This window comes from Neolamprologus brichardi, chromosome 16 (genome assembly GCF_056152115.1).
Source record: "Neolamprologus brichardi isolate AB-2024 chromosome 16, ASM5615211v1, whole genome shotgun sequence".
Taxonomy (NCBI): domain Eukaryota; kingdom Metazoa; phylum Chordata; class Actinopteri; order Cichliformes; family Cichlidae; genus Neolamprologus; species Neolamprologus brichardi.
This window is the reverse complement of record NC_142119.1, coordinates 26,208,126-26,236,094: the sequence shown is the minus strand read 5'-3', so window position 1 is coordinate 26,236,094 and position 27,969 is coordinate 26,208,126. Positions and strand designations below refer to the sequence as shown.

Below are 27,969 nucleotides of genomic sequence, written 5' to 3'. Positions count from 1 at the left end.
CAGTACGCACATTGTCTACAAACAAGAAGTGGTGAGGCAGCCACTAGTAAACTCTGAATCCAGGAACCTTGGCTTTTTGGGGGTTCTCGCAGCACAAACAGTCTCTGCTCCAACTGCACCAGCTTTGGTCCTTGGCAGTTAAGAAAATGAATCACTACTAATGTGGTGACTGACACAATCTTCATCAAGGCACTACTAGGAGAACATCAAGTCACAAGACCAACATAAGAAAAATGAGAACTTGTACAGATACACTGACAGGCAAATGCACAATGTTTATTGAGGGTGCTAAGAAAAGAAAAAAACATCCAAGACTGTAGGATTGATGTAGGATTTTCATGAAGTTGGGTCTTTTTTGTTTATCCATGAGTGCCTTTATATAATCTGGTATAAATTGACTCTATATTGTTCATTTTTAACATTTAAATTCTTTCAAATATTTTGATATTTACTTACTGGAAAAAAGTAACACGTACTTCATCACCATTACACCCTCTCAGATAATGAATACAGAGCCCTAAACCTCAAAGAAACAGGATGTGACATTAAAACTGCTGGAGTCAAACCTCTGCTCTGCGGTCTCAGGACGGTTCAAATGACACTGAATATGAAGACTTATATACCTTAAAAGTCTGACAGCTGTTTTCAACACACACAGGGCATCTTAGCATGGTTAATCACCCACTGTTGTCATTCAATCATCTGGCCTATAGCTCTTTTAGCATATGAATTAGTTTGTAACCAGTTTGACACTGCCAAATTCTGCTCTCCCCAAAGTTTGGGCTTTTTACCTTCACCAAATAAATAAAAAATTAACTGTTCGCATTGTTAGAGCACATCTCCAGCAGTCAGAAAAGAAGCTGCTGTTTTAGCTGGAAAGATAAAAAGCTCTGATATTCATCTTGAGATGGAAATGGTCCTTATTATGCACTGTGAGCTGAATTTTCTGTTAGATTCGTAGAAGCTGGAAAAGTTCAGAACAGTCAGACACTGTACTCAGAAAGTGCAAGGACAAAACAGCTGGATAGTTAAGACTTAACGGATTAGCAGCTGTCATAATAGCATCTTGACACCAAAGCCCAGCTTGAACAAAGTGAAATGAAAATGGGCATTTTAGAGTAGAGCCAGCAGAAGCATGCTGAGGCTAACCACTCGATTTCATACAACTAATTTTCCACCTTAGCATTTTAGCATATTAACATTTACCAATCAGGAATAAAGCAAAGGTATGATAAGAAGTTTCAGTGAACACTTTACAGGTGAGGCTAGAAAACCTCTCTGTAGTCTTGTGGATTACTTCTCAAAATTAAGAAAACTTTGCCAAGATTTTGATAGGTTATGGGGGAAATAAACGGAGGTACTGCTTCATGATTCGAGGCATCAAATACATGTAAGCATAGCAGCCAGACTTCCAAAAATCTATTAAACCTTCAAGATATCCTGTGATGACTCTGAAGAAAGGTCACATCAAACGAAGAAAGATTTACTGAACAGGAGCCTGATGAAGGTGGTGGCAGAGAAAAAGAGAAGGCATCACCATTTGAATTGATCTCAAGGTTGTGAATTTCTTCTACAGACTTTTGAGATATTTCTACACACTTCGACACAGTATCAAGACACCAGTCAGATGTAATTTACTTCTTTTTTTTCCCCATTTTAATTAATAGAAATAACTAATTGATATAAAATGTTAAAGAAATTAAAAAACGCTGAAGTTTGACTTCAGTTACTTTGACAATGCACGCATTAAGACGACAATGCACGCGTTAAGACAATATACAGGCTTTACAGGCTTACTTACAGGCCTCTGGAGGAATACAGTTCAGCATCATCTAGCAGATATTGTATTTGTTCTTTTAGCATATGTCTCTGTAAAGCTGAAGAAGCAAAACAAGATAAAAATAATTCAATGAAAAGTTAATGATGATATACAAAAGGTTTGCAACAGAGTACCTTGTAGTTGGACGATATCAGGAAAAGGATGGTGCCACTGACTTGACTGTACAACTAAATGTTACAGAACTGAGCAAAATCCCAAGAAACTTGTTCTGACAGCACTGTAAACAGTGGTACTGGACACAAAGTGAGACATAACACACCTCGACATGTTCACTGTGTTACAAAGTTTGCTGACTGACTAGGCAAGTTCAACCGGCGAGTTGACATCTTTTCCAAATGGATCGACCGCAATGCAAAAGAACAACGCAGTACAATTAAAGAGATAAAGAAATGACCGCGTTCAGACATTTTCCAAGCTAAAAAATTTTTTCAAACAAAATCTGCTCTTCTAAAAACAAGCAACCCTACTCAAATGCCCTGGTACGTTTCTTCCTTGAAGAACATTTCTAATAGTCGAGCTCCTATGATAAAAGTTGAAATAGATATTTTCCCATTTCTAAGACCATCGGCAGTCTCAGAAATGCCTGGTAAGCCATCTTTGGATGCCAAAATATGTCCCTCAAATGTTTTAAAAATAAATATAAGTCTGTGCCACTATAAGGGCACTGAAATTATTGAGTCATTTATCTTTTGAGATTTTTCTCTAAGGTGGTCCATCCTCCGGACATCTTCAGTGGCCCTCAGTACATGCCTGCTTCGTCTTCTCGGGGAAGGCTCAAATGTCTGTTTTTATTTTATCCAGAGAGTTGTCGATCTTTGTGAGAGTCTTTTTGATGCGCAGCGCCGTTAATCTGGCTGACGGATTCTGGTACCAGCATTCCTTCATGAGTTTAGCCATGGAGGTTAAAGTCTAAAAAAGAGGAAAAATAGAAATCGATCAATGTGCCTGATGTAAACACTAAAAACTCTGGATTTTCACAAGACTGCATTTGTGTATTTCTGACAAAAGTAAAATTACTTACTGGGTCTGAAAACCATCTGTTTGGGATGTTGGGTCTCTGCTGATCCACACACACAACCTTCCTCATATCTTCAAAGCTCGGATCATTTGGGACCACGTCATGAAAAGGGGGCTTGTAATCTTCTACAATTCCTAGAAGAAGAAGACAAAGAAGAACAGCTTACTTCGGCGATTGCACAGTTTAAGAGTGTAAAGTATAAAAATATATATTACAATGATGGCTGACTGAGATGTCCACTCAATATCTTAAATCCTGCTTAAAGCCCCTTTAACAGTGAAGATAAGAAGTGGGTTTTAGTTGACAGAAAGTGTATCAAGGCTACATCTTTAAATCAATATATAAAAAGATTTTATTCAGTCCAAGCTGAAGCCATGACTTGTTTTGTTTCTGAAGAAAGACCTGACTACAGCCACCTCAACGCAGTATCTTTGCAAACAGCACAAATATGCCATGCCCAATTTTCTGATCGCGTACATAATATTTGCAGTTGTTCTTATAGTTTCTACTACACCCATCCAAGACTAACAGATGGCCTTGTGCCTTAGTGACGTAATCACAACAAGTCAGAGCTGTGATTGTGACAGTGTTGTGTAAAACATGTACTGACCATTACTGACTGTCCTCCTGGCGATCTCCCACAGGACGAGGCCCAGGGCCCAAATGTCCACTCTCTTGTAGGACTCAAAGCAATCCATCTGGATGGAGTCATCGAGCACTTCAGGGGCCATGTAGCGCTTTGTTCCAACTTTAGGGTTGTTCCCCACGTCTAACTCGTTTGTGTCTTGAAAATGCATGACAGCCAGACCTTAAATGGAAACAAAAGAACACTTTAAAATCGCCTCTTATACACATGTAATCAATGAGATTAAAAGAGAAAATACTTTAACTCTCTGAAGGAGGTAATTACTAAATATTTTTAATTAAGTCATCATCCAAGTGAGGCAACAATAACTAATACAGATACTGGAGTGAAGAGGAGACTAAGTTTTCCGACACTCATCTTTTAAATCAGTCAATTGGCAGGCTATTTGTTCACCATGCGTGGCCCTGTTCACCCAAACAGGATGTACTCCAACCCAACAACAACTCACTTAAGAGACAAACAGCAGCTACCATGTTTGTAAGGACAGCAAAATGCGTCATTCAGACCAGAATTTATTAAATCGAGCCTGTAAACATGTCAAGCCTGTCGCCAGGTTATGGCTTGTCCCCGAATCAGATGTTATTCAAGCATCTGCAAACGGAACATTGATGCATTAGATAAAGTGAACCAAGGTCCTCAAAATGTGTTTTCGGTTAAGGGCAAAGCAATACACCTGGAAGAGGATATTTTTTTGAAATAACTAATGCGGCCGAGCAGACAGATGCAAATTGAGCGACCATGAAGCAAATACGTCTCTAACGCAATGAATAAATTGTAACCTTCAATTAACCTCTTCAGCTAATCTTCACGTGCATCAGCTCGGATCTGCTTTTATCGAAGCCGTATTATTGATTGCACTGAATAAAATACTAAAACCGTTATTCTGTGAATATTATAGCTGCCCGCTGTACCGTTTTATAACTCTCGCCCAAACATATATGTTTATCTGTGGCACACGGAGGAAAGAACGTCCTACTCTACGTTTCCTTTATGGCACAATATGATGAAGTAGCACAGAACAAGACCAAGGAAGCATTTACCTTCTGCTTCAACTCTTCGGTTTTAGCCGTCATATCATATTAAACCTTCATAACACTGACAGATGTAGCTGATGTCAAAAAAATACCCCCTCACGAGTTGTTTAAAAACAAGCAACTCATTAGCTCCCTTAATGTCTCAAAAAACGGCATGTTTGTGCACAGATCTTGGAGACCCTACACACAGCTTTGCAAATGGTGGTCTACATTTTGTAGTCAGTTTAGGGGCCCGGTATACCGGCCGCTTTAGTTGCTTCACGTGTCACCAGTAATATCTTTGACAGTCACTTTTTTTTTTTTAATTTTTGCCGTTAAGGCGCATGTAGCCGCTGCAGTAATCTCCTGACTATCGCCCTTCAAGGAACACTGCCACATCAGCACTGATATAGGAAGAGAAGAAGCCTCGAAGCAAAGACATTGCTAATTGTATCCTTCAAAGTTTTTCCATAAAGAATCATGTTTATGAATTGTTGCAACATCTGCCTGCCATGCGTGTCATTGCAACGTTGTGGACCCCTGCTGTGTTAACACAAACACACGCGTACACTGTTCTCACCGAGATCAGCAATGCTGCACTGTCCGTTCTTTTTCACCAATATGTTTTTGCTCTTCAGGTCTCGGTGGGCAATAGCTGGCTTGCCATGAGTGCCAAAGATCTCGACATGTAAATGCGCCAGACCGCTCGCAATGGAGAGCGCCATCCGGAGGCAGCTGGTTGCGTCGAGGGTGTTGAGCTGAAGGTAATCGTACAAGGAGCCCATCTCGTGAAAGTGAGTGATGAGCCACAGCTGGGTGCTGGAGTTCCTTGAGGTCATGTCTGAACCGATGAAGCCTACGTGGAGAGATATGAAATTAAATATTGCTCATCAACAGAAATGTAAACATGCAACCAAGGAGAAATTAGCATGCATTGATCCTTATACAACACACTACCTATATAGTTTTCATGCATTACTCCTAAGAGTGACAGCTTGATATGATATCAACTTTAATGGTTGTTGTGTCCTTCAGTGCATATCAGAGCTCACTAAACCTGATCATTTATTAAAGGTTGCATACCCAAGATGTTTTCATGTCTCAGCAGCACAGTGTTGTAGATTTCAGTCTCTCTGAACCAAGACTTTTCATCTCGAGAGGAGAAAATTTTAACTGCGACATTCTCTCCCTGCCACTGGCCCCTCCACACTTCACCATAACGGCCCTTGCCTGACAAGTAAAAAGAAAAATTATGAATCGGTGTACACACACACACACACACACACACACACACACACACACACACACACCATCATGTTCATATTCCACCAAATTTACTATGAGCACACTTGGTGGACCCCATTATGTGTAACATTCAAACCTGCACTAATCATTTTTGTGGCAACAATGAAGATTCATTATATTTGTTATAGCATAAACATCTCTGCAGCTTTTTAACTTATCAAGATACTGAAGGGATAGTTAATAAAGTGTAATATTTAACAGCTACAAACAAGATAACCTAAAGGGAAGTGATTTGAAATAATATGTATCAGGGCAAGAAAAAAAGTGTACTTTGAATGCTAATGTCCTTAAATTATTTATATTTATATTTTATTAGTAGCCATAACTTTGTAGGCTTACTATATTTGACAGCTTATTATACTGCCCCCCAGTGGCCAAAAAACAATTAATATAGTCATAACTGTAATAAAAAATGGTTTAGAGTGACGCAGGGTTAGGGAAGTCATTTCAACACAAGTGACTTTCAACATGAGTACCTTTTCATAAAAACAAATTGCCACAACACATTGTGGCAATTTGTTTTTCTGAAAATATGCTGACTCTTGCCAGCATTGTCACTGACACTTATCATAAAACAATCTCAAGACTGAATTGCAATTGTGGCTCTGGAGACTTCACTGCTGAACTGTTGCACATTCACTCTGGCCCACTTTCACGATAAGCTCACACTGCTCGTCTGTTTTGCAACCAATTTCAAATTCATATTTTTATTCTCTTGATGATTTATCTGAAGATTTGGAAGTTCCTGAATTTCATGTTTTGAAATGCTCACACGGGACTTTTTAGTCTTACACCTTTTTCAAGACATGAAAAGTTAAATATGAACCAGGAACTTCTATTTGTAGGCCTATCAGTACTTTCATACTACATGAAATGTTGTAAATTACTGTACTAGCTATATTAATGATCAGCTCTATCTTAATATATATATCTCAAACTTGAGACTCTAAAGTACTGTAATCTGGTATACACCCATCGACAACAAAATTAAGACCAGAGGCTTTCAGGGTGTGTCTTGTGTTGTTGGGCACTGGGACATTAGCACTATAACCTCTGGTTGCCATTGGTTGCAGGATGGGCCTTCTTAACAAGACTGCTCTTGTAGATGCTCGATTATACTGGGTTCTAGAAAGTTTAAAAGCAGGGTAGCACTTTGGACTCTGTCGGTTTCTGCAGTTTAAACTGTGGTGAGAAAGATTATGCTGCAGGAGGAGGATGCTGCTTTTGGTGAGTGTTGATTCCCAGTTGGGGGTGCTCAAGAACAATATTTAAGTGGGTGGTAAGTGTCAAAGTAACATCCAAATGAATGCCAGGAACTGTGTTTTCCCAGCAAATTTCTGACGAGAGCACCAATGTTATTTACCTCACAAATCAGTGCTTTTAATGTTGTTGCTGGTCGGTATATAAGCACGCAATATACATGGCTGTGCAGGTCTGTCGCTTAACAATCTGTGCTGCCAAAGCTGTAAAGTTGCCCCTATGCTTAATCTGAGTGGTGGAGTACTCTTTACATCTCAACATTTCTTTGCCAGAGGACCTTTAGTCTGCTCAGTTACCGTGTCACCTTAAAATGAAAAGAGGAGGCAGATTTTTTGTTTCCACAACTGTGCTATTGCAAATAGGAATACAGCTTTTGACAGGACACCTACCCACACACTCATTTAGTGTGATTTGTCGTGCAACAGTTCTCTGAACAAGGAAAGGGAGTCCTGAGCCACTTCCTGAAGTGCAGGAATGATCTAGCAAATCCTGGGAAAGAGAAAAAAAAATTAAATTGAGAAAAAGAGCTTATGAATTTATTTGTGTGTCTGTGGATATATTTGCATGTGATCTATATGAATGAAAAGCTCAGTCCCAAAAGAATCCTGTGGCTTAAGCCTAAAAATGGTGAAATATGGAGCATCTGGGACTCCGATGGAGATTAATAACAAGCAGGCTGTCTTTGATGTGGCACCCACATGGGATGGAGCTGTGTGTACCAAGATAATGTGTGTGGGTGGGTGTGTGTGTGTTTCTGTGCTAGTGTTGCAGAGTGCCCCCTGCTGAGTAAATAACAGAAGTACCACCCCCTCCCTGGTGACTGGTGTGGGTGCTGAAGATTTTATCTAATCCAAGGGCCAGACTCCAAAACAGGCGCAATGCTGCTAAGCCTTTTATTTTTATCTCATCTGCAAGACGTGCAGCATCCCAGCGCTAACACAGGAGGGCAGTGCACAGCAACATAGTCAGCAGCAGCTGAGCAAAACAAATGACTAACTAGGAGGGGAGAATGAGGATTGAAAATAGAGGGGAGTGATGGCTCAGATAAACAAATGCATAATGCAAGAGCTGCCTGAGAGACAATTTGGAATCACAACACAGGAATGCAAGGCAGAGGCCATAAAATGAATGATGAGTTGCTCTGTAGAGAGTTTAAACCCCTCTCTTTGGTGCAGGAGGATTGTTTTTAGGAGGGCATCTTTGGGCCGGGCTGTTAAGCAGCAGAATGTGATCAGTACGTTGCAATATCATTAGAACCAGAGAGCAAGTTTAGGCAGCAGCTACCGAGGGACAAACACTTTTCACAAGCATGCCATTGTTCATAATAATCTTTCTCGTGGTGCTGCAAAAATAAATCAGATAATCTGGAATTTCAAAAGTTTAGACCACAAGTTTAGACACGTTTATCAAAAGAGAACAACTCTTGAAAGATTACTGAATGGTAAAACGCACGGTAACAACCAAGCATTTTGTTAAGGCACCAGTTGGACTCAGTTTATGCTGAACATGATTACACAGTGTGTGAGCCAATGAATGTGCTGGGTTGTCTTTCAGACTAAATGCTAACCACAGGACTCCACCTAAATTCTGGATTAGTTTAGCGGGCTTCAAAACCGCAGAAAACTCACAATCCATGCATGAGTGGAGAGAAAAGAAATAGCAAAAGACATTCCCCCTAACCGACTGGGGGGAAAAAACTGGGAGGAGCAATGGCACCACCCACACATTCAGCCACAAAATTCATACATATGCATCTAGTGTACAACTGCTTTAACTTTTCTTTCCTCAAGAACAAACGGTTCTTAAAAGTAAGAAAGAAAGTCCAGAGCAACAGTCTGCACAGTTCAATTTAACCATATTCGGAGACTGATCGAGCTCAAATCGACCCAAACAGCCAGTAAACCAAGGCTGGGATAACACACACTTGCAGACATGCATGCTGACAGCTGCGGACACCACAGATGAGTAGTTGTCCTCACTTTTTGCATGTCCACTAGACATCCGCACAGAGTATTACTCCTGCTCTATGATAAGAAACTTAACACCACTCTTGCATACTTAAAGTGGAAACTACATAAGGCTATGTTTAGACACTAGCAAGCTCTAATTTCATTCAAATTACTAAAAACATGAGTACTTTTTTATTAAATGGCAAACATGGGAGTTTTACAGGTTTAACTCATGGCAGGAGAAGGAGACTATAATTACAGTGCCATCGCATCACAGCTTAATCACAAGATTGAATTCTGTTTATGAAGCTGACGCAACTCTTTTATCTTTTAAATAGTGGAAATGCGTACAAAGAGAAGGTAAAAGTCCCCAATAATCCAACAGTGTTTAAAAATCATCACAGGAACCCCTCAAGGTAATACAACACATAATTAGAGGATAGGAATCACACATCTCTGTTATTGGATCTCTGTTACAGTGCAAGTCTGCAGTAGAAACTGTGCATCATACCTGGCATCATACAAAGGGAAAGTAATGGGTGCAAATAAAAGACTGGAATTTGATTAAGCTTTATATCAAACAAACTAGTGCATTATACTATTCCTTGAGCTGCTAATAAAATTGGTTTTTCAGGTGCGTTATGAAGGTAGCCACCTTTGTGCCATCAACTACTCACCGCTAGAGTGCTCTCGCCCACATTAGAAGCTATAAGGCCATCAATAGTTCCATATTCAGCATCTCGGGAGGTTAGCCTCTCCATTTGGTTGTGGTGGATCCGTCTGAACACCAGGATCGCGACAGCAGAGAGGATGATGAGGACAATGATGGGTGCCACGATGACAACAGCTAGTGTGGTCACACTGTAGCTGGATTGCTCATCAGCTGTTAAGGGAACAGAAAAAATTTACAGTGTCACTATCAGGTCATCCCGTTAGATGGTTTTAGAACATAATCACATGTTCTAAAACACAATGAGGGAGCGGTCTTGGACCACACAGGTTGAGGATTCAACCATACACAAAACAGAGGATTGCAGCACTCTGCAGGCTTCCTGAAGAAACAAGTCAGGGTGGGTGTGAAGGTGCATAAAGAATATCCACACACAAGAGTGTTCACTCATATGCACACATAGTAGAGCTCATCAAGTCAGCAGAGGCCATCCTGAGGAACTGACCACCATTCACACTTTCCAAACATTCCAAGGAAAAAGACTGCTCGGCTCTGGTTCCAGCACAGACAATGATCCCCTTTTCTCAACTTGCATAATGAACTCCTTCTTCCAAATACACATAACTAGCAACACTTTCTAGGGGCTCACTATATTTGAATCAAACACACATGGCGAAATGCATTCAGCTGCAAAATGTTACATAAAAATTTTTTATTTCATGATTATCTGCATTTGTGAGAATTCAAACGACAGAAGATTGCAATATAGGAAAGTATGCATGTCATGCGCATGGTAGTAGCGGTATATGGTACATGTATTGCTGGATGGTATCACCGAAATGTGGTCAGATGTGGGCTTTTACAGATGGGGATGTATCACCTCATTTATTTGTTTTAAACTCAAGATTTTTTGGGCTTAAATTAGGATATTTTTGAGAAAAACTAAAATTCAATAACAAAACAGCATTAGCGTAATACTATGTACTACTAGTACTAGTACAATACAGAATGAACTGACATTAATAAACTGTAAATATGTATTTTAACCATTTGTGGAAAGTGCTGGATACAATAATCATTTTCACAACTGATCTATCCCTTCAATGCCAAACCAAGATGATAAGATTAAGGCATATTAGATCTAAATGTGTCATTTAGGCTGTAGTATCAAATGCATGACTGTCGAGGCTAAGGTACAGGTGAAAGAAATAAAAAAGGACAAAAGCTCTGTGTATCGATGCCTGACTCTTTCAATCCCAGGTGGCTTCACCCTCTGGGCTCTTGTCAGCCAGCCCTGACAGCCACTGAGAGAAAAGAAGAGAAGTGGACCATGACTAAATAATATTCAAAACCTCCCTCCAGTTGCCCACCGTCTCCCCTTTTTTTTCTGTTTCATGACATGCCAGGAGTGTGACCACATGGACGTGTAACTCAAGCCAACAGAAACAGTCCAGAACAGCCATGGCAGGTAATTTCACAGCTGAAGCTGAAGCCATCTCAGTAGAGGATGATGGAGAATGTGAATGTGTGTTGCTAAGTATAAACCGTAGCATAAACCAACCATATGGCTACTCCTTCTCTGAATATGAGACATCTAGGTAGTACTTTGAATGTGGTTAGTGATTTGATAAAAAAGGAAAAAGAGTTCAGAGTTCAACACTGAGAGCAGAGTTCTTGCAAATCTTGCACAATCTGATATGTGATGCATTCTGGGTAGCATTGTGCTGTACCTTTGACAGGGAGCTCCACAGTTATGTTCATATTACACAGGTGTCCCTGGCAGCAGTCGACTATCTGGTCTGTGGAAGGCGGGGTCTTGCAGGTCATCGTGCTCTGTTCTAAGACCTTAAAGCAGCCTTTTTGGGACATTATAATGCCGCCGCTGACTGTCAGAGATGAGAAACACTGGTAGCCCAAGCAGCGATCCTGTGTTCCACATGAACCACCCTCGCACACGCACTCATGCTCCTCTTTGCTCAGGGACTTACTCTGGACTACTGTACCTGCAAAAGATTCAGAAAGAAAACTTTTTAAAAAATGCAATGAATTAAGATTATCTTTTGGTTAAAAAACCCCAATAATCCATGAAACTTTTGCACAATCCTAAGTTACATAAGGCCCGTGAAGGAACAGCAGCCAACAGAAATCTGTACAATGTGTACAAAGTCACCTTTCCCTGGGGCTTGCACAGTGACGTTCATGTTACACAGATGGCCCTGGCAGCACTTGACAACATGGGCCGATGAGGGTGGCATGGCACAGGTGGCTTTGCCCTCCTCGTCGTCCCTCAGGCAGCCCTTCTGTTGGACGGCTGCCCCATCAATCATCTTCAGAGCGGAGAAACAGTGCTGGCCTGTGCAGCGATGGCCATGTTCACACACACCGCCCTCGCATACACACTCTTGGTCTCTGAGGACTGGTCTGCCAGCAGACAGTTGTACATCTGATAAGAGGAAATAGATATGTGGGGAAACCCATTAGACCAATACCATTAGCAACCCATTAAATTAAAAGGCATTCACTCACATCAGAATCATGCACGTTGAAAAGATCCATTTGCTGGACATTCACCAAAGAGAGCAGAAAATGTTTTGCCTGTTTGAATCTAGCGTCTCCTGATATAAAACAGATTTTACTATTTTGTTGAAACAACACTTATTCAGGAGGCCTACTCAAACAGACTAGAAAAGATTATTTAAATCTTTGATTTTAGTTGTTGACAAGCACGCACATGGTTCATGTGACAGATCAATTGATTTTCTAGCTTGCGATTTTAAATACATTTTCATTATCAACTGTAAAAGCACACAACAACTAAGCAGCTATACTGTAGAATAATTTCACACAGGTTTCCATCTCACACACGGCTCTAATAATAACAGCATAAAGCTACTGGAAATTAAACAGACTTTAACAGAGTCCATTAGCTTGAAATTGAATGTGCTGAAGCACAGAGCTTGAACAACAAGTTGAACAAGAGTTACAACCTTGCACTTGTATAACTTAATAAATTTCAGTTTAAATGCATGTTTACATTTTATTCACCTAAGGGTGTTTATTGTCAGTCAAGTCGAGGGTCTAGGATAAAGAGTGGCATTTGATGTATAAAGAAATACACCACTTGAGCACATTTTTCTGAGTTACAGTATTGAGAAAGATGAATGCAAGAGATCTGACTCGACCTTGCTGAGCTTTTTCTTTTTCATATTCATATTCTAGGTAAAATACTTTGTATGTGTTTGCACGTATAGCACAGAAAGCTGATTCTGTTAGAAATCAAAGTTGTAGTCATGACAGCAGGCAGTGCTGCAGATATACACATTGCTGCAAAAGAAAGCTACAAGCAAGAAACAGCACACAAGATCTCGTGTCCTGCACGATTGCTTCTTGATTATTTTATCCTATTAGGTATTTATGAAGTGTGTTTTCATGATTAGTGTACGAATTCTTGAGTTATGGCCAAAATGTTGTTTTGCTTTGTTTTGCTGAATGGGATGAATGGACCGAAATTCCAAAACACAATGCATCCATTGTCAACTGTTGCCAGTTCAGAGGAAAAAAAGTGGTGTTACAGTCCAAACACTTCTCGTCTGGGTTTCCATCTGTGAATTCCACCAGTACAGCTGTTAGCAAGAGCCCTCTTCTCATTAGTACCTACTTGAATCAACTCGGCACGGTTCACCATGGTTTTTAGGGTTTTCCATTGGGTCATAGTACCCGGTACCAGGTGATTTTTTAGTACCTGCTCAGTCAGGGTTCCAAGCAATCCGAGGTGGTACTAAAATGTGACGTCGTGAGACTGAATTAGCTGGTCGGTAGCGTCACTTGATGAGTCACAAAAGTGCTGTTTACGAAAATTAAAACCACCATTTTTGAAACCTGGCAACGAGGGAAATGGCTACAAAAAACTATGCCATGATCCCCGAGTCTGACGAAAAGCCATGTCAAGACCAGCCAGCCAAGACCGAGCAGCAGGTCTATTCTTGCCTCGATGTCCACCTTTTTGTAGCATTCGTGTCGCATATTATTACGCCGTGAGACGCTCGGACATGTTGCTATGATGACAACAACACGCATTAGGTAGTACTGGATTGTAATGGAAAACCAGTCAAGCCGAGTTGAGTAGGTAGTAATCGAAAAAAGGGGCTAAGGAGTCAGCTACCACAGACTCACAACTTCCAAATCCATTGAAAAAGTTGTCCCGAAATTCGATTTCATAAAGTTCTGCAGAGTTTAAAGCAGGACAACTTCACGATTCTCTTTGCAAATGCCTCACCTTTTAGTGGGAAGTTAAGGGAGATGTTCATATTACACAAATGCCCATAGCAGCACTTCACCACCAGCTGAGGAGTTGGTGTGGATCTGCAGCTCAAGGATCGGTCTTCGTCCCCCAAAATGCAGCCTTTACGAACGACCGATGTCCCGTTTATCACCGCGAGAGAGCTGAAGCACTCCTGGCCAAAGCATCGGTCCCCACTGCTGCAGGATGATCCGTCACATAAACATTCATTTCTCACACCGCCCTCACCTGCAAGAGGAAACAATTAGAAGATCAGGATTCATGTCTGAGAAGACAGAGGTCCTACAGTAGATGATCAATACTGAGGGCAGAAATATGACCCTTCATGTTTAATCACAATAAATGATCAATGCTCGCTACTTGTTTGCATGTAGAGATAATACATACTGAAGATGTAGGGAGAAAGTTTTGCTTGCCAGAATAAAGAAAAAATTCTACTGTAATCTGCTGCCACTGCAGTAGTTTAAAATAACACTGACAGACAGCAGATGAAAGGCAGACAGACTGAGGAGGGGTGGTGAAACAGGGGGGCAGCATGAATTTTGTTCTATGGATGCAAGAAACTTGAGGGGGACAGTGAAAGAAACAGAAGTAACACTGCATATTTTAATTAGCTCACAGGAGGAGGGGGTATTTCAGATGTCCGTAACACAACTTTTCAAGCACTGTACATATTGTTTATTCTGTGGATATCTAGCACGGACACTACACCGAATTGGATCCTGTCTGGTTTTGTCGACAGGAACTTTCCGTCCCTTTCGATACCGCTCCTGTTCAGGTCTGACGTAAAAAGCAGCCTTTTGGTTTATTATTAGAGACTTACCTTCTAAGCTTGAACAGGGGAGGACCAGTGTGATCACAACTAACAGAAACATGTCCACACTCGTCATTGTAGACCTGGAGAGGGGGAGGGAAAAAATGAAAACAAAAACAAAATGAACGTGGCACTCCAACTATGAAATCGTGATTTTTATCTTTCTATATCAGCACACTGGTGATATCTTTGTGAAAATTCCTTTCAGAGGACTACTTCATAAGACGGACTGAAAATGGCAGGATTTCCCCATTGAGGTAGGAATATTAGAGTGAGTGATTTTACAGAGGGAGACCTTTTCTTGTTTTCAGGGGAAAAAAGTCAACACCAAGTTTAAAATGCTCAAGTAAAGTGGGTCTCATGCCTTCCTGTTGTCCTGGCAACAAGGCATTGAGTGGCAAGCAATGGGGAGACTGGTGCTCTCCTATTGGCTGCCTCGGTGCGTGAGTGTGTGTGTGTGCGTGTTGGAGGGACAGGCTGCTTGGCAGTGAGGGGAGAGGAGCAGACAGACATGAAGAGGAGGAGGAGGAGAAAGAAGAGAGGAGGACAGTGTGGGTGCCCGAATACTATCGTTTAGAGACCTGGTGACAGTCTAATCGTTCAATATTTAATACATTTGTAGGAACCGTCACATACGCTGTGCAGTAGTAGGGTTTTTAACATTTTGAACAGATTTTTTTTGACACAGTTCACCTGTTTATCTCACACTGCAAACTCCAAAATAACCATTTTATAAAGCTGATATGCAAGTGTTGAGCATACACGTAGCTTAGAGCGTGCCCCGTTTATGCTATACCAAACACCGGGAACGTTTTCTTGGCACCATGTGCGTTTGCGCCTCAGTGCATCTGCGCCGCTGATAAATACCCCAACCCCTCCAAGCTTTTGTGCCCGTCTCCCAGACATAAATGATTAAGCACATAATGTTAGCATTAGGCCAACGGCGGCGTCTACACAGCCCGCTCACACACAGACCACATGCTGCTCCTTTAATTAGAGCACAAAACAGAGGCTGCCACACAGAGATAATCGGGAGCTCTGTCTGCTCCCTTTGGACCGGAGAGGAGAGGGGAACAGCGATGGAGGCACGGAGAGCACGAGGCAGACGGGCATGAGGAGGCAAGGGAGGAACGGCCCAGGGGCAACTCGGGGACAGTGGGTCAGAGAAGGGCAGAGAACGGGGCGAGCGTGCGAGAGAGATGTGGGTCACGGTGGGCCGCAACACTCAGTTAGGCTAAAAGGAGGGAGGTGGCTGTGGGGGGAGCGAGACGAGGAGGTGTCTAGTGTCAGCGCCCAGAGGGACAGTGAGAAGAAGGGCGCCATGCTGTTGAAAGGGTGGGGTAGGTGAAGCGGGGGGACAGGCAGAGCTGTGATGGAGTCAGAAAGCCGGAGGAAACGGGACAAAGAGATAAGCAGAGGTGTAGAAGGCAAAAAAAAATATTTTAAATCCCAGGCCAAATAAAACAGATGCATGTTCCTCGTTATCTTGATATATTGACTCATACGACTGGTAAGAAACAAAAAAAGACAACATCAAGCACAACATGCTGACTCAAACACTGAACAGATCAATAACTAACCTCAATTAACTAAGTAGAGCATGTCACAAGGCTCTGCTTAATGGCACCAATTAGTGCAGGCAAATGATTTGCTGCATTTTTGTTTATATTTACTGCCAAAACAGCCTCCACGGGGCAATGAAATTATGTCTGTCTCAGTTCATCTCGCCTACTCAAACACTTTGTCTTTAACAAGCTATAAGGAACGAGGCACTCACTGGGTATGTGTGCGCTTCTTGGACAGACAGCAAATATTTTAGTCTGAGTTTTAAAAAAAACAAACAAACCTCATGAGTCACCAGGTCTTCCTTTACATACAGCTAAACATACAGCAAAGTACCAGTTAGACTTGATAACCAAAAAATGTGAAGTCCCTGCAAGTTTCAAACAGTACAGTATGCATATGCATGAATTCAAAGTATACTTTATGCATTAATAGCAATATTTATGTTGCATAAGCACAGTAAACTGTTTCCCACCTATGAATAGGCCATGGCTAGTTGGTAGCATATCATAAACCCAGCTAACAGCTTGGACTTCATAAATACAGAGCCAGACATGATATTGGAAACCTCAGAAGGCTTTCTTAGGGAAGGAAAAGAAGCAGAGCTAGCATCTGCAAAACTGATCTGAGCAGACAATTTTGTCGTACTGTGAATGTGTGTGTGTTGCGTCCCTCTACCCCTGCGTATTGAATTCTCTGGCAGCGTTGTGTAGTGTGTGCTCACAGAGCTGACATCCTGCCAAGGGTGTGCTCTCATTCCCCCACTCTGTCTCAACCCCCATCTTTCCTCTAATTCCCTCTTCCTATGTCCTCTGAAGTTGTGATGTAATAGGAACTGGTATGAACCCCACATGCTTATTACAACTTAAGATATATTTTCCCCAGTCGCTTATTGTGGTTGGAGCCAATATTGTAATAAGCCTTACAATACTATAAGGCAGAAGGAAATGCTAAAAGCTTTAGAAAGCTGCCCTGATTTTGATATGCATTAAAATACTTTGAGGAAAATAATGTTATATGTGCATTCCTTCTCTTTGCCTTCCTTGAAAGTGAAATGTCAGTTTGCATTGGATGCCATTTACTATGCTCTGAGCTCCTCTGTTCCAGTGGTAAAATTTGACTCAAGTATGCTACAAAGAAAATGTTGATCTGCTTGCCCTTTAGTTATACAGTAACTTTGCATTTAATTTTCTGAGGCACATTCAGGTGGTAATACCGTCATTCTAAATGGAGGAGACGTTCCTTCTTTCAGTAAAGTACAGAATAGAAATACTTTTTCCACCAAAGACGTTCTTTACGAGGGCTTCAGTTTCTCTGCGTAGGTACCGACCTTGTATGAGCAGACATAAAAGATTACATTTAGCTTAACACAAACAAGCCCTTGTGTGTACAATCTAAGATAAACACCTGAAATAGACATGGCTCAGCGAGAAGTATGTTAGGGTAGACTGCTGCCGAGCGCTCCTAGAAAAACTTGAAAGTGATCCTGCATGTCGCCGCTGCCATTTTATGATGCCACAATTCCTTCCCAGACTCTTTCCAGTGATCTCACTCCAGAGGGCCATCTTGATAAGCATTACTCTAAGAAGTTGAGCGGAGCTTAAAGTGATTAGATAGAGATAATTAAACATGCTACTCACATGTTGTTACTGGTGCAACTGGACCAAAAGGCATGCATAGTGGGGAATACAATTATTTGATCACCTGCTGAATTTGTAATTTTGCGCACTTACAAAGAAATTAACAGTCTCTAATTTTTTAGTAGTTTCTTTTTAATGGAGAGAGACTGAATATCAGCCAAAAATCAAGAAAAAACCCTTTACAAAAAATGTATAAAATTGATTTGCATGTTATTAAATGCAGTAAGTATTTGATCCCCTACAATCGAGCCAGAATTCAGAACCCAAAATTCTGGCCGCCACAGATTCTGGTTCCACACGTGTGGCACACAAATTACAATCCATCAACTACAGACACTCCTGATCTCATCTCCTGATGTGTATAAAGCACACCTATCAACAGCATCAATTTCTTTCATTCCAACCTCTCCACCACTGTGGACAAGCCCAAAGAGCTGTCCAAAGGCTAGAATGGGCTACCAGAACAAATGCAAAAACTTTGGTGAGAAGGTGACAACCCTTGGTGCAATTATGAATGAAATATAATAAATAATATAAAAGGACCACCAATCAGCCTGGATCTTTAGCTCCATGCAAGATCTTGACTCATGGGGTGAGGATAATCAAGAGCAAGGTGGTGGAAAACCCAAAAATTTATATTAGGACACACTAAGTTGCAACAGGGACAAAAGTCTTTCAGCATCACCATCTTAAGTTTGCCAAGAAACGTCTAAATGATTCGGAGATGCTTGGGAGAAAGGGCTGTGGTCAAATGAAACCAAAAATCAAGCTTTCTACCCGCCATGTTTGGAGGAAGAGAAATGCCGAGTATGACCCAAAGAACAAGTGGAAACAAAAGCGTAGCGTCTGGACTTCTCGGATGAGAGGTGAAATGTCTTCAAGCAACTTCAAGAAGTCCAGAGACTTTTCTTTCCAAGCTCCTTAGACTACGATGACCTGGAAGACTGAGAACCTTCACAGATACAACATGTGGAAACATTATGTTTTGGGGCTGTTTTACTGCTAAAGTTACAAGACAAGTTCAAAACGTCACGGGGCCAATAGACACAAAAAGCTACAATAAAATCTTGGGACGAGAACCTCATTCCGTCAACTGAAGATGGGTCATGGATGGGTCTTCCAATGACCCCATAACATACAACCAAGTCAACAAAAGACTGGTTAAAGAATACGCTTGTTAAGGTCAAGGAATGGCCTAGCCAGTCTCCAGACTTCAATCCTCTAGAAAGTCTGTGAAAGGAGCTGAAACTTTGAGTTACCAAGTGGTAACCAAGAAACCTAAAGGATTTTGTGAGTTTCTGTAAAATCCATCTTAAAATGTGTGCAAACCTGGTGGCCAACTACTAGAAACATCATACTCCTGTGCTTGCCCACAAAGGTTTCTCCACCAAGTACTAAGTCATGTTTTGGTTGGGGGATCAAATACTTATTTCACTCAATGACATGTAAATCAATGTGATTTGTAATGCAAATCAGCAGAGGATTAAATAATTATTTCTCCCACTGTAGGCAGCTGTGATTTTAACCATTTGAGGAATTTTCTGCTTACGAGACATTAAGTATGATTAAAGCCAACATGTTATTGCCACAATAATTTATAGCTGACATTTTAAAAGTGCAACATATTAATCTAGTTGGACGCTTTATTATTTGGGTCTGTTTTGTATTCAGGTCAGCTAAAGAAGAGGATGACAAAACACTACTTTGTCTGATGAGCATGGTGTATCACCGAGGTTGAGGAGGGAGGAGGCAGAAGCCCTGCAGGAGCTGCTGAGTCATCATGCTGGCAAAGAGGGAGACGAGAGGTGGAATCTGTGTCTGAGCTGGCAGGCTGGCACAGTTACCATGGCACAAATAGCCTGGGCACCGAGGAAACTGCAGCAAACTGCAGGGTGGCGAGAGAAGAAACAGGCAGAGACTAGGGCAATGCAGATCCTGCTGTTCGTGTCCCTGTCCTTCTTTGCTGACCCACACCCAGACAGCCAAAGTGCCAGCATGCCATCAGGGACACGCAGATGGTTCGCTCCTAGGTGGATGTGGGTGTAATACAGACCTGAGGGCGGAAAAAAAAAATCGTCCTCTTTGCAGCAGCCCACATTCGTATTCACACTACAGCTTGGAAAATCAACATGCTCACCTCAGTCTTAAAACCACTCTTGGGTTAGAAAAATAAAGCACTCAGAATGACTAAAGGTAAGGTAATAAAAATGCACAAGCTTAACTTCAAATCTTAGAAGGTTATGAGTGTAAAACAGACTTCCTATATTCAGTGTTTACAAACTGAGTAGAAGGCAAAAATATAAATTTACTTTAAAAAGTAGAGTGCACACTAAATGCTCAAACATCAGTACTTGGTTTAATTTCTCTTCCAGGGTTTAGAAAGAAGAAAAAGCTGAGGCATGTCCCCGACGTGCAAGCTTTGGCTTTAGCTAAGGCTGCTCCCTCTGAGTCATACAATCACCTGGTCACTGAGAATCCCAACTCAGCTTCCTTTCCCCGTTGTCTCACCTTTCCACTTGCTAGCTATATATTTTATGTAATATATATATATATATATATATATATATATATTGCCCTGAAAACTGATTACTTAAATTGACATAATGTCTGTCATGATACAGACTACGAGAAAACCACCCTGAACCTGGCCCGGTTATTTTAGAACTAACCTGCATACAAAAAACATTTTGCCATTGCCAAACTTCAAATGCCCACAACTTCACACTCCACAGTGCCCTTGTATGACCAGCGTATATCATAATACTCTGTACTGCTAATGTGTGTGTGAAAGCCACTGGAAAGCAAAGCTCTTAATGTTTTTATGCCTGTGAAGCTCTTTGAACCTCTACATGAATTTGATTCAGTTCAAATAAAATTGAATTGAATCGAGTCGAGTTGAATTAACCTTTCGAAACACTCCTCTTTCTCCGAGGGTCTCATCAAAATGGGAGATGAAAGGACTTCTGAGGTCCCCTGGAATCTGCAGTGCTCCATTAGCTCCAGCCAGGCTCCATCTCTTAGGGCCTTGCAGTATCTCAGCAGCCGGCCTCTTTTACAATGTGAGGAATGTAATCAAATGCAAATGCCCCCCCCTCTGTTTGCCCAGTGTTTCACTCACACATTAATTGTGGTAGGCAACAGCATAGCAAGTTTTTGTTCTGTGGGTATGGTGCTACCTAAGGTGTATGCACACACTCACAACCACACTTTATTCTGGACCTCAAACAAATTTAATCAAAAAACTATTCTTTTCTTCCTGTTGTGTCTCATCTCGCCCTCCACCTCTCAGGGCCTAAAGCAATATGGGGTTTTTTGTTGGTTTTGTTTTTTTTTACTTAAAATGTGTTCAGTGGGTAGCAGAAAGAATGAACAGAGGTAGAATTAGCAAGAGAAAAAAAAATATACTCGGTCACATTAAAATATATATATATATATATATATATATATATATATATATTTACACCAAAAACATCACTTTTATCTACGTTTAGTGGGTTTTTTTTTAGGGAATCACATTTCAACTTTACATTACTGTAATGTAATTAGCTGGTAAATTAGCAAACGATCCTCAAAAGCTCTGAAAACATTACCCAACATCTTACCACTTATCTTACTATGAAGCAAACACAATTTTCCTTGTGAAGCAAAAAGTCTCAAAAACATTTTGGGAGCAAAAATTGAAGAATTAATAAGATATAGTGTTGTTTCAATTTTTTAGAAATAGACTTGTAAGCCTTGGCATTTGTTCTAAACACTGCGGGGGACAGACCCACTTTGTCCCCTTTGTTCTTTAAATAAGATGGTAACACATAAAGAAGATGTAAACTACAACTCCAATGGCTCACAGCTATGGCCACAAATCGCAACACTTACCTGAGAGGTAATAACTTTAATCATTTTCTAAAGGTGAATCCTCACATTAATTTAATTTAATCAAATCAACTGTAACTGTAGACCACAGAAAGTATAAAATAAGGACGTAGCTTCCAGAGCCGAAGTGCCTTAAACCTGCATTTCATCTGTACGCCAGCAGATGGCAATAGCTGCGATTGCAGAAAGAATTCCAGCCCTATAGAAGTCTATGACAAAATTGTTTTCTGACTTGACCTCTGTCTGACCTCTGACTCAGTCACTAATTTCAGGTCATAGTGAATAAAAAAAAGTAAGACTGTTTTGCAAATCTTGGCCATAATTTTCCGTTTGGAGGATTAGCCACAGTTCGCTCACTGGATAATGACTTACGATTGACAAGTCAGTGAGCGCCGAGTTGCACACTCAAGCTCGCCACTCCTCGTGACATCACCATAGCGACATCCATCTTTTGTGCGGTATATGCTGGAGGTCTATGTTTTTCCAATGATTCTCAAGTTGTAATAAAAGATTAAAAACTTAAACGAAACAAATACCCATCTCATTGCAATGTAGCTTTTTAAAGCAGAGGCAGTGGGCTGAGAAATGGGTAAATAAATGCTTCATCAATAAAGCAGATCGCTTCTAAAAATACAAAACGGGGTTTCTTATAGCCAGCAAACATTTGCTGTGTGACAGGAAAAAAGAAAGAAAGAATGAAAAGTATGTTTTCTTGTTTCACAAGGAAAACAGCCATTTTCATTTCTAATAATACTTCACTGAAGTTTGATTCATTTGAAAAGAAAAAAAAAAAAGACATAACACCTGAGGCAATGTTAGATAGATGTCAAACACATATGATAGAAAGACCAGGAGAGTACAGTGCAATGTAAACAATGAGTATCAAATTACATTCTCACACATGAACTCTGGAAAAGACTGGGGAAAAAAAATCACCAAACCTTTGCCTTTTTTGTCACACGCAGAATGTAGTGCAACTTCTTCAAAGACAAAAAGAAACCCTAAATAAATCTCTTCACAAACTAATGTTATGGCTGTATTATGACTTTGTGGTATGGGACGACTGGGGTGGGACAAACTTAAATGCTTTACAGCGTTGCGATGGCACTGTTAACGAGTCTTCTACGTAATAGTCACCATAGCAATTAGACATTCATTTTCACACAGCATCAAAACATCTGAAACAGCCAGTTCAAACAGACTTTATGGCCCAGAGCCACGTTTGCCAGCAAAGGAATGCACAAACATTTTCCCTCCAAATGACCATCTTATAAAGGTTACCGCCCTGGGGCAATATTTCACTTAAAAGGACACCTTGATTTGTATCAAGGTGGACCCATTGCACCAGTTTTGTTTCTTGTAAAACAAGTCAGGCGACTAGACCAAAGAGCATTGAGTGCAGTTACCAAAAACTATGAGAAGGCTCTAAAAGCTGAGTGACAAGACTCAGACAGATAACAAGATAATCCACAGTGAGTGGCCAACCATACATGAAAAAAACATTCATCACGCCACTGTGATAACCACTAAGTAAACAGCTTGCAACAAAACAATGAATCTGTGATTGGCAGAGAGACTGATCGGGGCCATGACATCCTCCTGCCAGTCGAGCCTTAATGGCTTTGAGTTTCCTGCCTTCCACGAGCAAAGACTTCTCAGGCAATCTGAGCACAAGGAAACAGAGTTTTGAAGAATCCTTTACAATAAAGTCATTAATGTGATGTAACTATTTTCTGAAAGTAGATATGGGTGATAATTCTGTACTATCATTTATGACTCTGCAGTTGTTATTTATGATCATGTAGTAACACTGTTTAGTCGGGTTTTTTTTACTCCTGTTTAGGTTAACGGAAATTTCTGGGGCATTCGTGGTTAACTGATTAAGTATTTGCCAATTAAAATCTTCATTAGAATTAGCAGCCATGGATTTGGCGCATGTGCGAAGCAAAATATACTGCTACACTGTGACACTGATTTCAGCCATGTTGCCGATCCTTACTTCGATGTCAAAAGCAGTGAATGTCTAAATGTTATAAATGGCCCACTCGCCTCAAGCATGGGGAAGGGGAATTCGAGCAAACCCCATCGACTACGACAGCAGAGTACTACCATCATAACAGCACCATTTCAGTTTACAACCCCATGACACGTGAGATGAAACGTAGATTATTTTCAATTCACAGACAAAGTGCCCACACCAAATAAGAGCCCGTGCCCGGGACAGGGAATGAGATCAGAGAGAAGCAGAGACTGAAACAAAGCCATAACTTTCTCCCCTAACAGCTGAGTGATAAGACAAGAGCACTGAAGCGAGTGAAGGGCTCATAAAATGTGTATTGCAGACTGTCTCCAGTGCAGTCTGGGGTTATTGTGGAGAGAGAGGAGTGGAGCCGTGAGCACTGCAGATCTAGGTGTGTGTGTGTGTGCGCATCTGAGGAGACAGCAGCGTCTCGTCTCTCTTCTCTCTGTCTCCACTGGTCTTCATCCACATTTGAACACAACACAGGAGGAATCGATAAGTCTGCACAGAGCCACCAGATGAGGAGACGAGCGAGCTCCCAAACAGCAAACAGAGGAAGACTAAAAATCTGGCAGAAACACAGGGAGTCTTTTATCTCATTCTCTTCTTCCCCCCTCTCTAACTTCCCATGTCCTGCTGAGGCTGCAGAGCCTCAAAGTCCCAGACAGCTCTTCTCATCGCGATATGTTTGGGCTACATAAGGCTGATGATTATTAAAAGGCTGAAGGATATTTTGACTAAAAATAACACTGCAGACAGAGGGCCCCTTTCTAAAAAGCTGGACACAAGCGTAGAGCACAAGCAAATTCAACCCACATGCCGCGTTTCTCTGCAGTCGGCCGCCTCGTTTGATGCCAGGTCTGTTGCTAGTCAAACTTTCGAGTAAGTCAGCACACAGACAAACAAGCCCGGGTCACACATGCAGACAAATCGTGACGCGCGAAAGCTGAAGGTAGCTAGTCTGACACCGCACTTCAAGCCAGATTCTTTCCCCTTTCTATCCTTGGGCCTGCACCTACCACCTGTTTACACACATATCCACACACACACTTTCCTCCCTCGCCCCTCCTCCCTCCTTTTCTTCTCCAACTTGAGAGCCACCTACAAGGAAACGCGATGAGCCTCAGACATGAAGCAGTCTATCTTGGTCTCATAACTGCAGTTCCCTTGTTAATGACAGACTGTGTAACCTGATTCCACACACATATGCATATACACACGCCACTCCCCCGCCTCCCCCGACACACACACACAGACTCTCGCAGGGTTTCAGAGCTTTTCTCTCACTCCACTCGCATATTGTTCCAACCCAAACTGCCAGCTGCTCCTGACAGCCAAATTATTGGGCACACTAAATGATTGCTATCGGAAGCCTGCCCCCCCCTCAAAGCAAACCCCTCTCTTCATATTTTCTGAAATAGCCCGGACTTGCAAGGCAAATGAGGCGATTTATGGTCGTCAGAAGAGGAACAGATACAGGAAAACACTGGTGTAGGGGCCAAGATATTCATATATAAAGAACTTGGGAGCTGCTATGTGGAAATTTAAAAAAACAAAAACTGTTATAAAGATGCTCTATAAATATAAACATAACTGGCTGACGATTCAGCTACTACTGTTAGTCTGTTTGAAACCAGACCAAGAGTTGGTGAGAGGGAGGAAAGGCCCAAAATGGTAGGAACAACAGCCACAATCAGACTGGTAGTTATTTCCTCAGATGAACAGAACAGGCTCCCCAAGACCCCCCACCCCCCACCCCCAGAGTTGAACTACACACAGTCACCCAGACAGCCTGACGTCGCTTTATCTGACCGCTATCAGCCAGACTCCATGAGGCCAGGCCTCGAGAATGACCGGCGCTCGCCAAGAGGCCACAGCTCAGTGACTGGCCAGCTATGGGGTTACATTCTCCAGATCACAGCCACTAAGTGCCACTTAACGCTGCCACTAACCAAGACACAAAACCCTAAAGTGCTATCCGCTTCAAGCCTTCACTGATTTGAACATCTCTCCCCAGCTAATATGAAAAAAAAGAAAAAGAAAAATGATATTTGTGAACAAGTCGTCTGTGTGCTTCAGCTAGTAGTAGTAGCAGCAATTAAAGGGCACGGCTAGCTGGAGATTTTTCCTGAAACTGTGACAAAAAAAGCTTTGAATGGAGACAGCTTTCAATTTAAACCACCCTTTTAAAAATGAACATGTCACCCCCCTGACCCTAAGTTGCATAAGCCGTTAAGAAAATTGATGGATGGATTAGTATGGATTTCGCCCAAATAGTCTGCCTTGCCAGACTTCGGGCTTTGTGTGTGTGTGTGTGACAATCAGATTGTCATGCGCAGACACTATCAAGTGCAGCCAACTTAAAAAGTGCACATTCGAATGGCTTCCCTGGCATTTAAACTCAGTGTGTGGGATTGTCATTTTGTGGGATCTATAACAATGAGTTGATTCTGAGAAAGAGCACTTAAGTGTGAGACATTCCCCATTCACACTTCTTGCAATCAGCACCATTATCTCTGAATGTTTTCAGCCAGCATTAACACCTTTCTAATGAAGTTGGCACCCTCTCATCAGCGGGTCTACCAGGTTTCCATTAGATTGTCCCTCCAAGTAGTTCTCACATATCATCTTCTGTTTGGTTTATATCTATTCCACATCCAATTGATGCTCTATCAGTGACGTTTAAGTAGCTTTTTTTATAATTCCAACTTGCCCAAAATTAAATCTCGAACCACTCCTAGTCATACTGTGTGTTCACGAGTGTTGGTGGCGCCCCCCGCCCCGCAGGACTGCGTTTGTGATGTTAAAGGTGCTCAGCGGGCGATGATGGGGCACGATCGAGCTGGAACGACCCCCCTAAAGACTGGATGACAAAAACTCTTCGAGTCACAGCTACTTGCAATGTCGTGAGCTTGATTCGACTGCTTAGGAGAAATCAGAACCCAGCACAGTCGCAGTTGAAAACCAGATTGTGGTTATTTTGGCCTGGCGCTCATCCTTTCATTAACAAGAGACAGATCTGACAAGGTCTCTTAGCTGGTGGTACACCGAGCTGCGCGGGGAGCTTATCAGAAGCGGCTATTTTGTTTTTGCAAAGTCACAAGAAAGACACGTTAGATAAAAATATGCTCGGCTGCAGAACCAAACAGGCCACGATTTTACAAAGCAGCTGAGAGAAGGAGACAGGGGTTTCTTACGGGAGCGCGTCACGAAGCCGTCTCCGGCAAACTTTTCCACGTCTACCGAAACGTCCGCGCGCATATTCCAGTATAGCCTGGATTAAATGACATTTTAGAGACGTCACGATAAATAATAATAATAAAAATAAAAACTTACCTCGCGGGGTATTTTTTTTCTTCAAAGTGCTGTGAGGGCTAGGTAACCGGCGCAGGTCGAACTATTCTGCCATCTCCCGAGAATTCACCGACAATACCCGATTTGTTTTCCAAAGTCTGAAAAGCAGAGGCTACATGACGCCAACATTGACGCCCGTCTTTCGCTCGGCAGAGAGAAAAAAGAAGCCAAATATAATAATTGTTAAAGTGACAAACTCACTCCGTACTCATTTTTAGGAGAGAGTAAAATCGAAGACGCATTTTTGTTACGCTGTCTGGGCTTCACAACTCGCACCCCGGCGGCGGCGTTTTCGAAGGCAAAAAGCCAGGATTGGAGGAGGAGGAAGTTACCTTGGAACGCAGTAACGCTAGGTGAGACGATAAAGACACGTTTCCTGTCGGCTATTTCAAAATAAAACTCATTTGTTTAATTTTAGTCTGAGGAGCTTTGTGGCGTAGACTGACAGAAATCACCTCTTTCTGAATGTCAACAAGACAAAAAGAGACTAAACCAGGAGCTGTTGGTCTGGACTGGAAGACCAGCAGGGATGCCGTGTACATGGAGGGGATGAGAAGACTACTTTCCGAGGAAGCTCAGATGCTTTAATGTGTGCAGAAAGATGTTGGAGATCTCCTACCAGTCTGTGGGAGCGAGTGCCATCTATTTTGCTGTTGTCTGCTGGGCAGGCAGCATCAGTGCCAGAGATGCCAGCAGGATGAACGAAC

At 41.7% G+C, this 27,969-nt stretch overlaps 1 protein-coding gene across 1 annotated transcript; it reads right to left on the bottom strand.

The window, feature by feature from the left end:
- Positions 1-2: 2 nt before the first annotated feature.
- Positions 3-27,445, bottom strand: LOC102794322 (activin receptor type-1-like). Its single transcript, XM_006788545.3, has 12 exons — positions 27,245-27,445; positions 14,825-14,898; positions 13,978-14,229; positions 11,872-12,144; positions 11,432-11,704; positions 9,709-9,914; positions 7,472-7,571; positions 5,601-5,747; positions 5,098-5,373; positions 3,469-3,666; positions 2,862-2,992; positions 3-2,749 (listed from the first exon to the last, which is right to left on the bottom strand). Exons 2-12 carry the CDS (start codon positions 14,889-14,891, stop codon positions 2,615-2,617), a joined length of 2,058 nt encoding a protein of 685 aa, XP_006788608.2. The 5' UTR covers positions 14,892-14,898; positions 27,245-27,445; the 3' UTR covers positions 3-2,614.
- Positions 27,446-27,969: the final 524 nt, after the last annotated feature.

Bases quoted from the DNA above. Each gene is read 5' to 3' on its own strand.
- LOC102794322 (XM_006788545.3), bottom strand. From the start codon at position 14,891: ATGACGAGTGTGGACATGTTTCTGTTAGTTGTGATCACACTGGTCCTC. The intron at 3,667-5,097 runs GTGAGAACAGTG...TTTCCATTTAAG, and splicing joins GTGCAGCATTGCTGATCTCG to GTCTGGCTGTCATGCATTTT. The intron at 2,993-3,468 runs GTCAGTACATGT...TTCTTCTTCTAG, and splicing joins CAGGAGGACAGTCAGTAATG to GAATTGTAGAAGATTACAAG.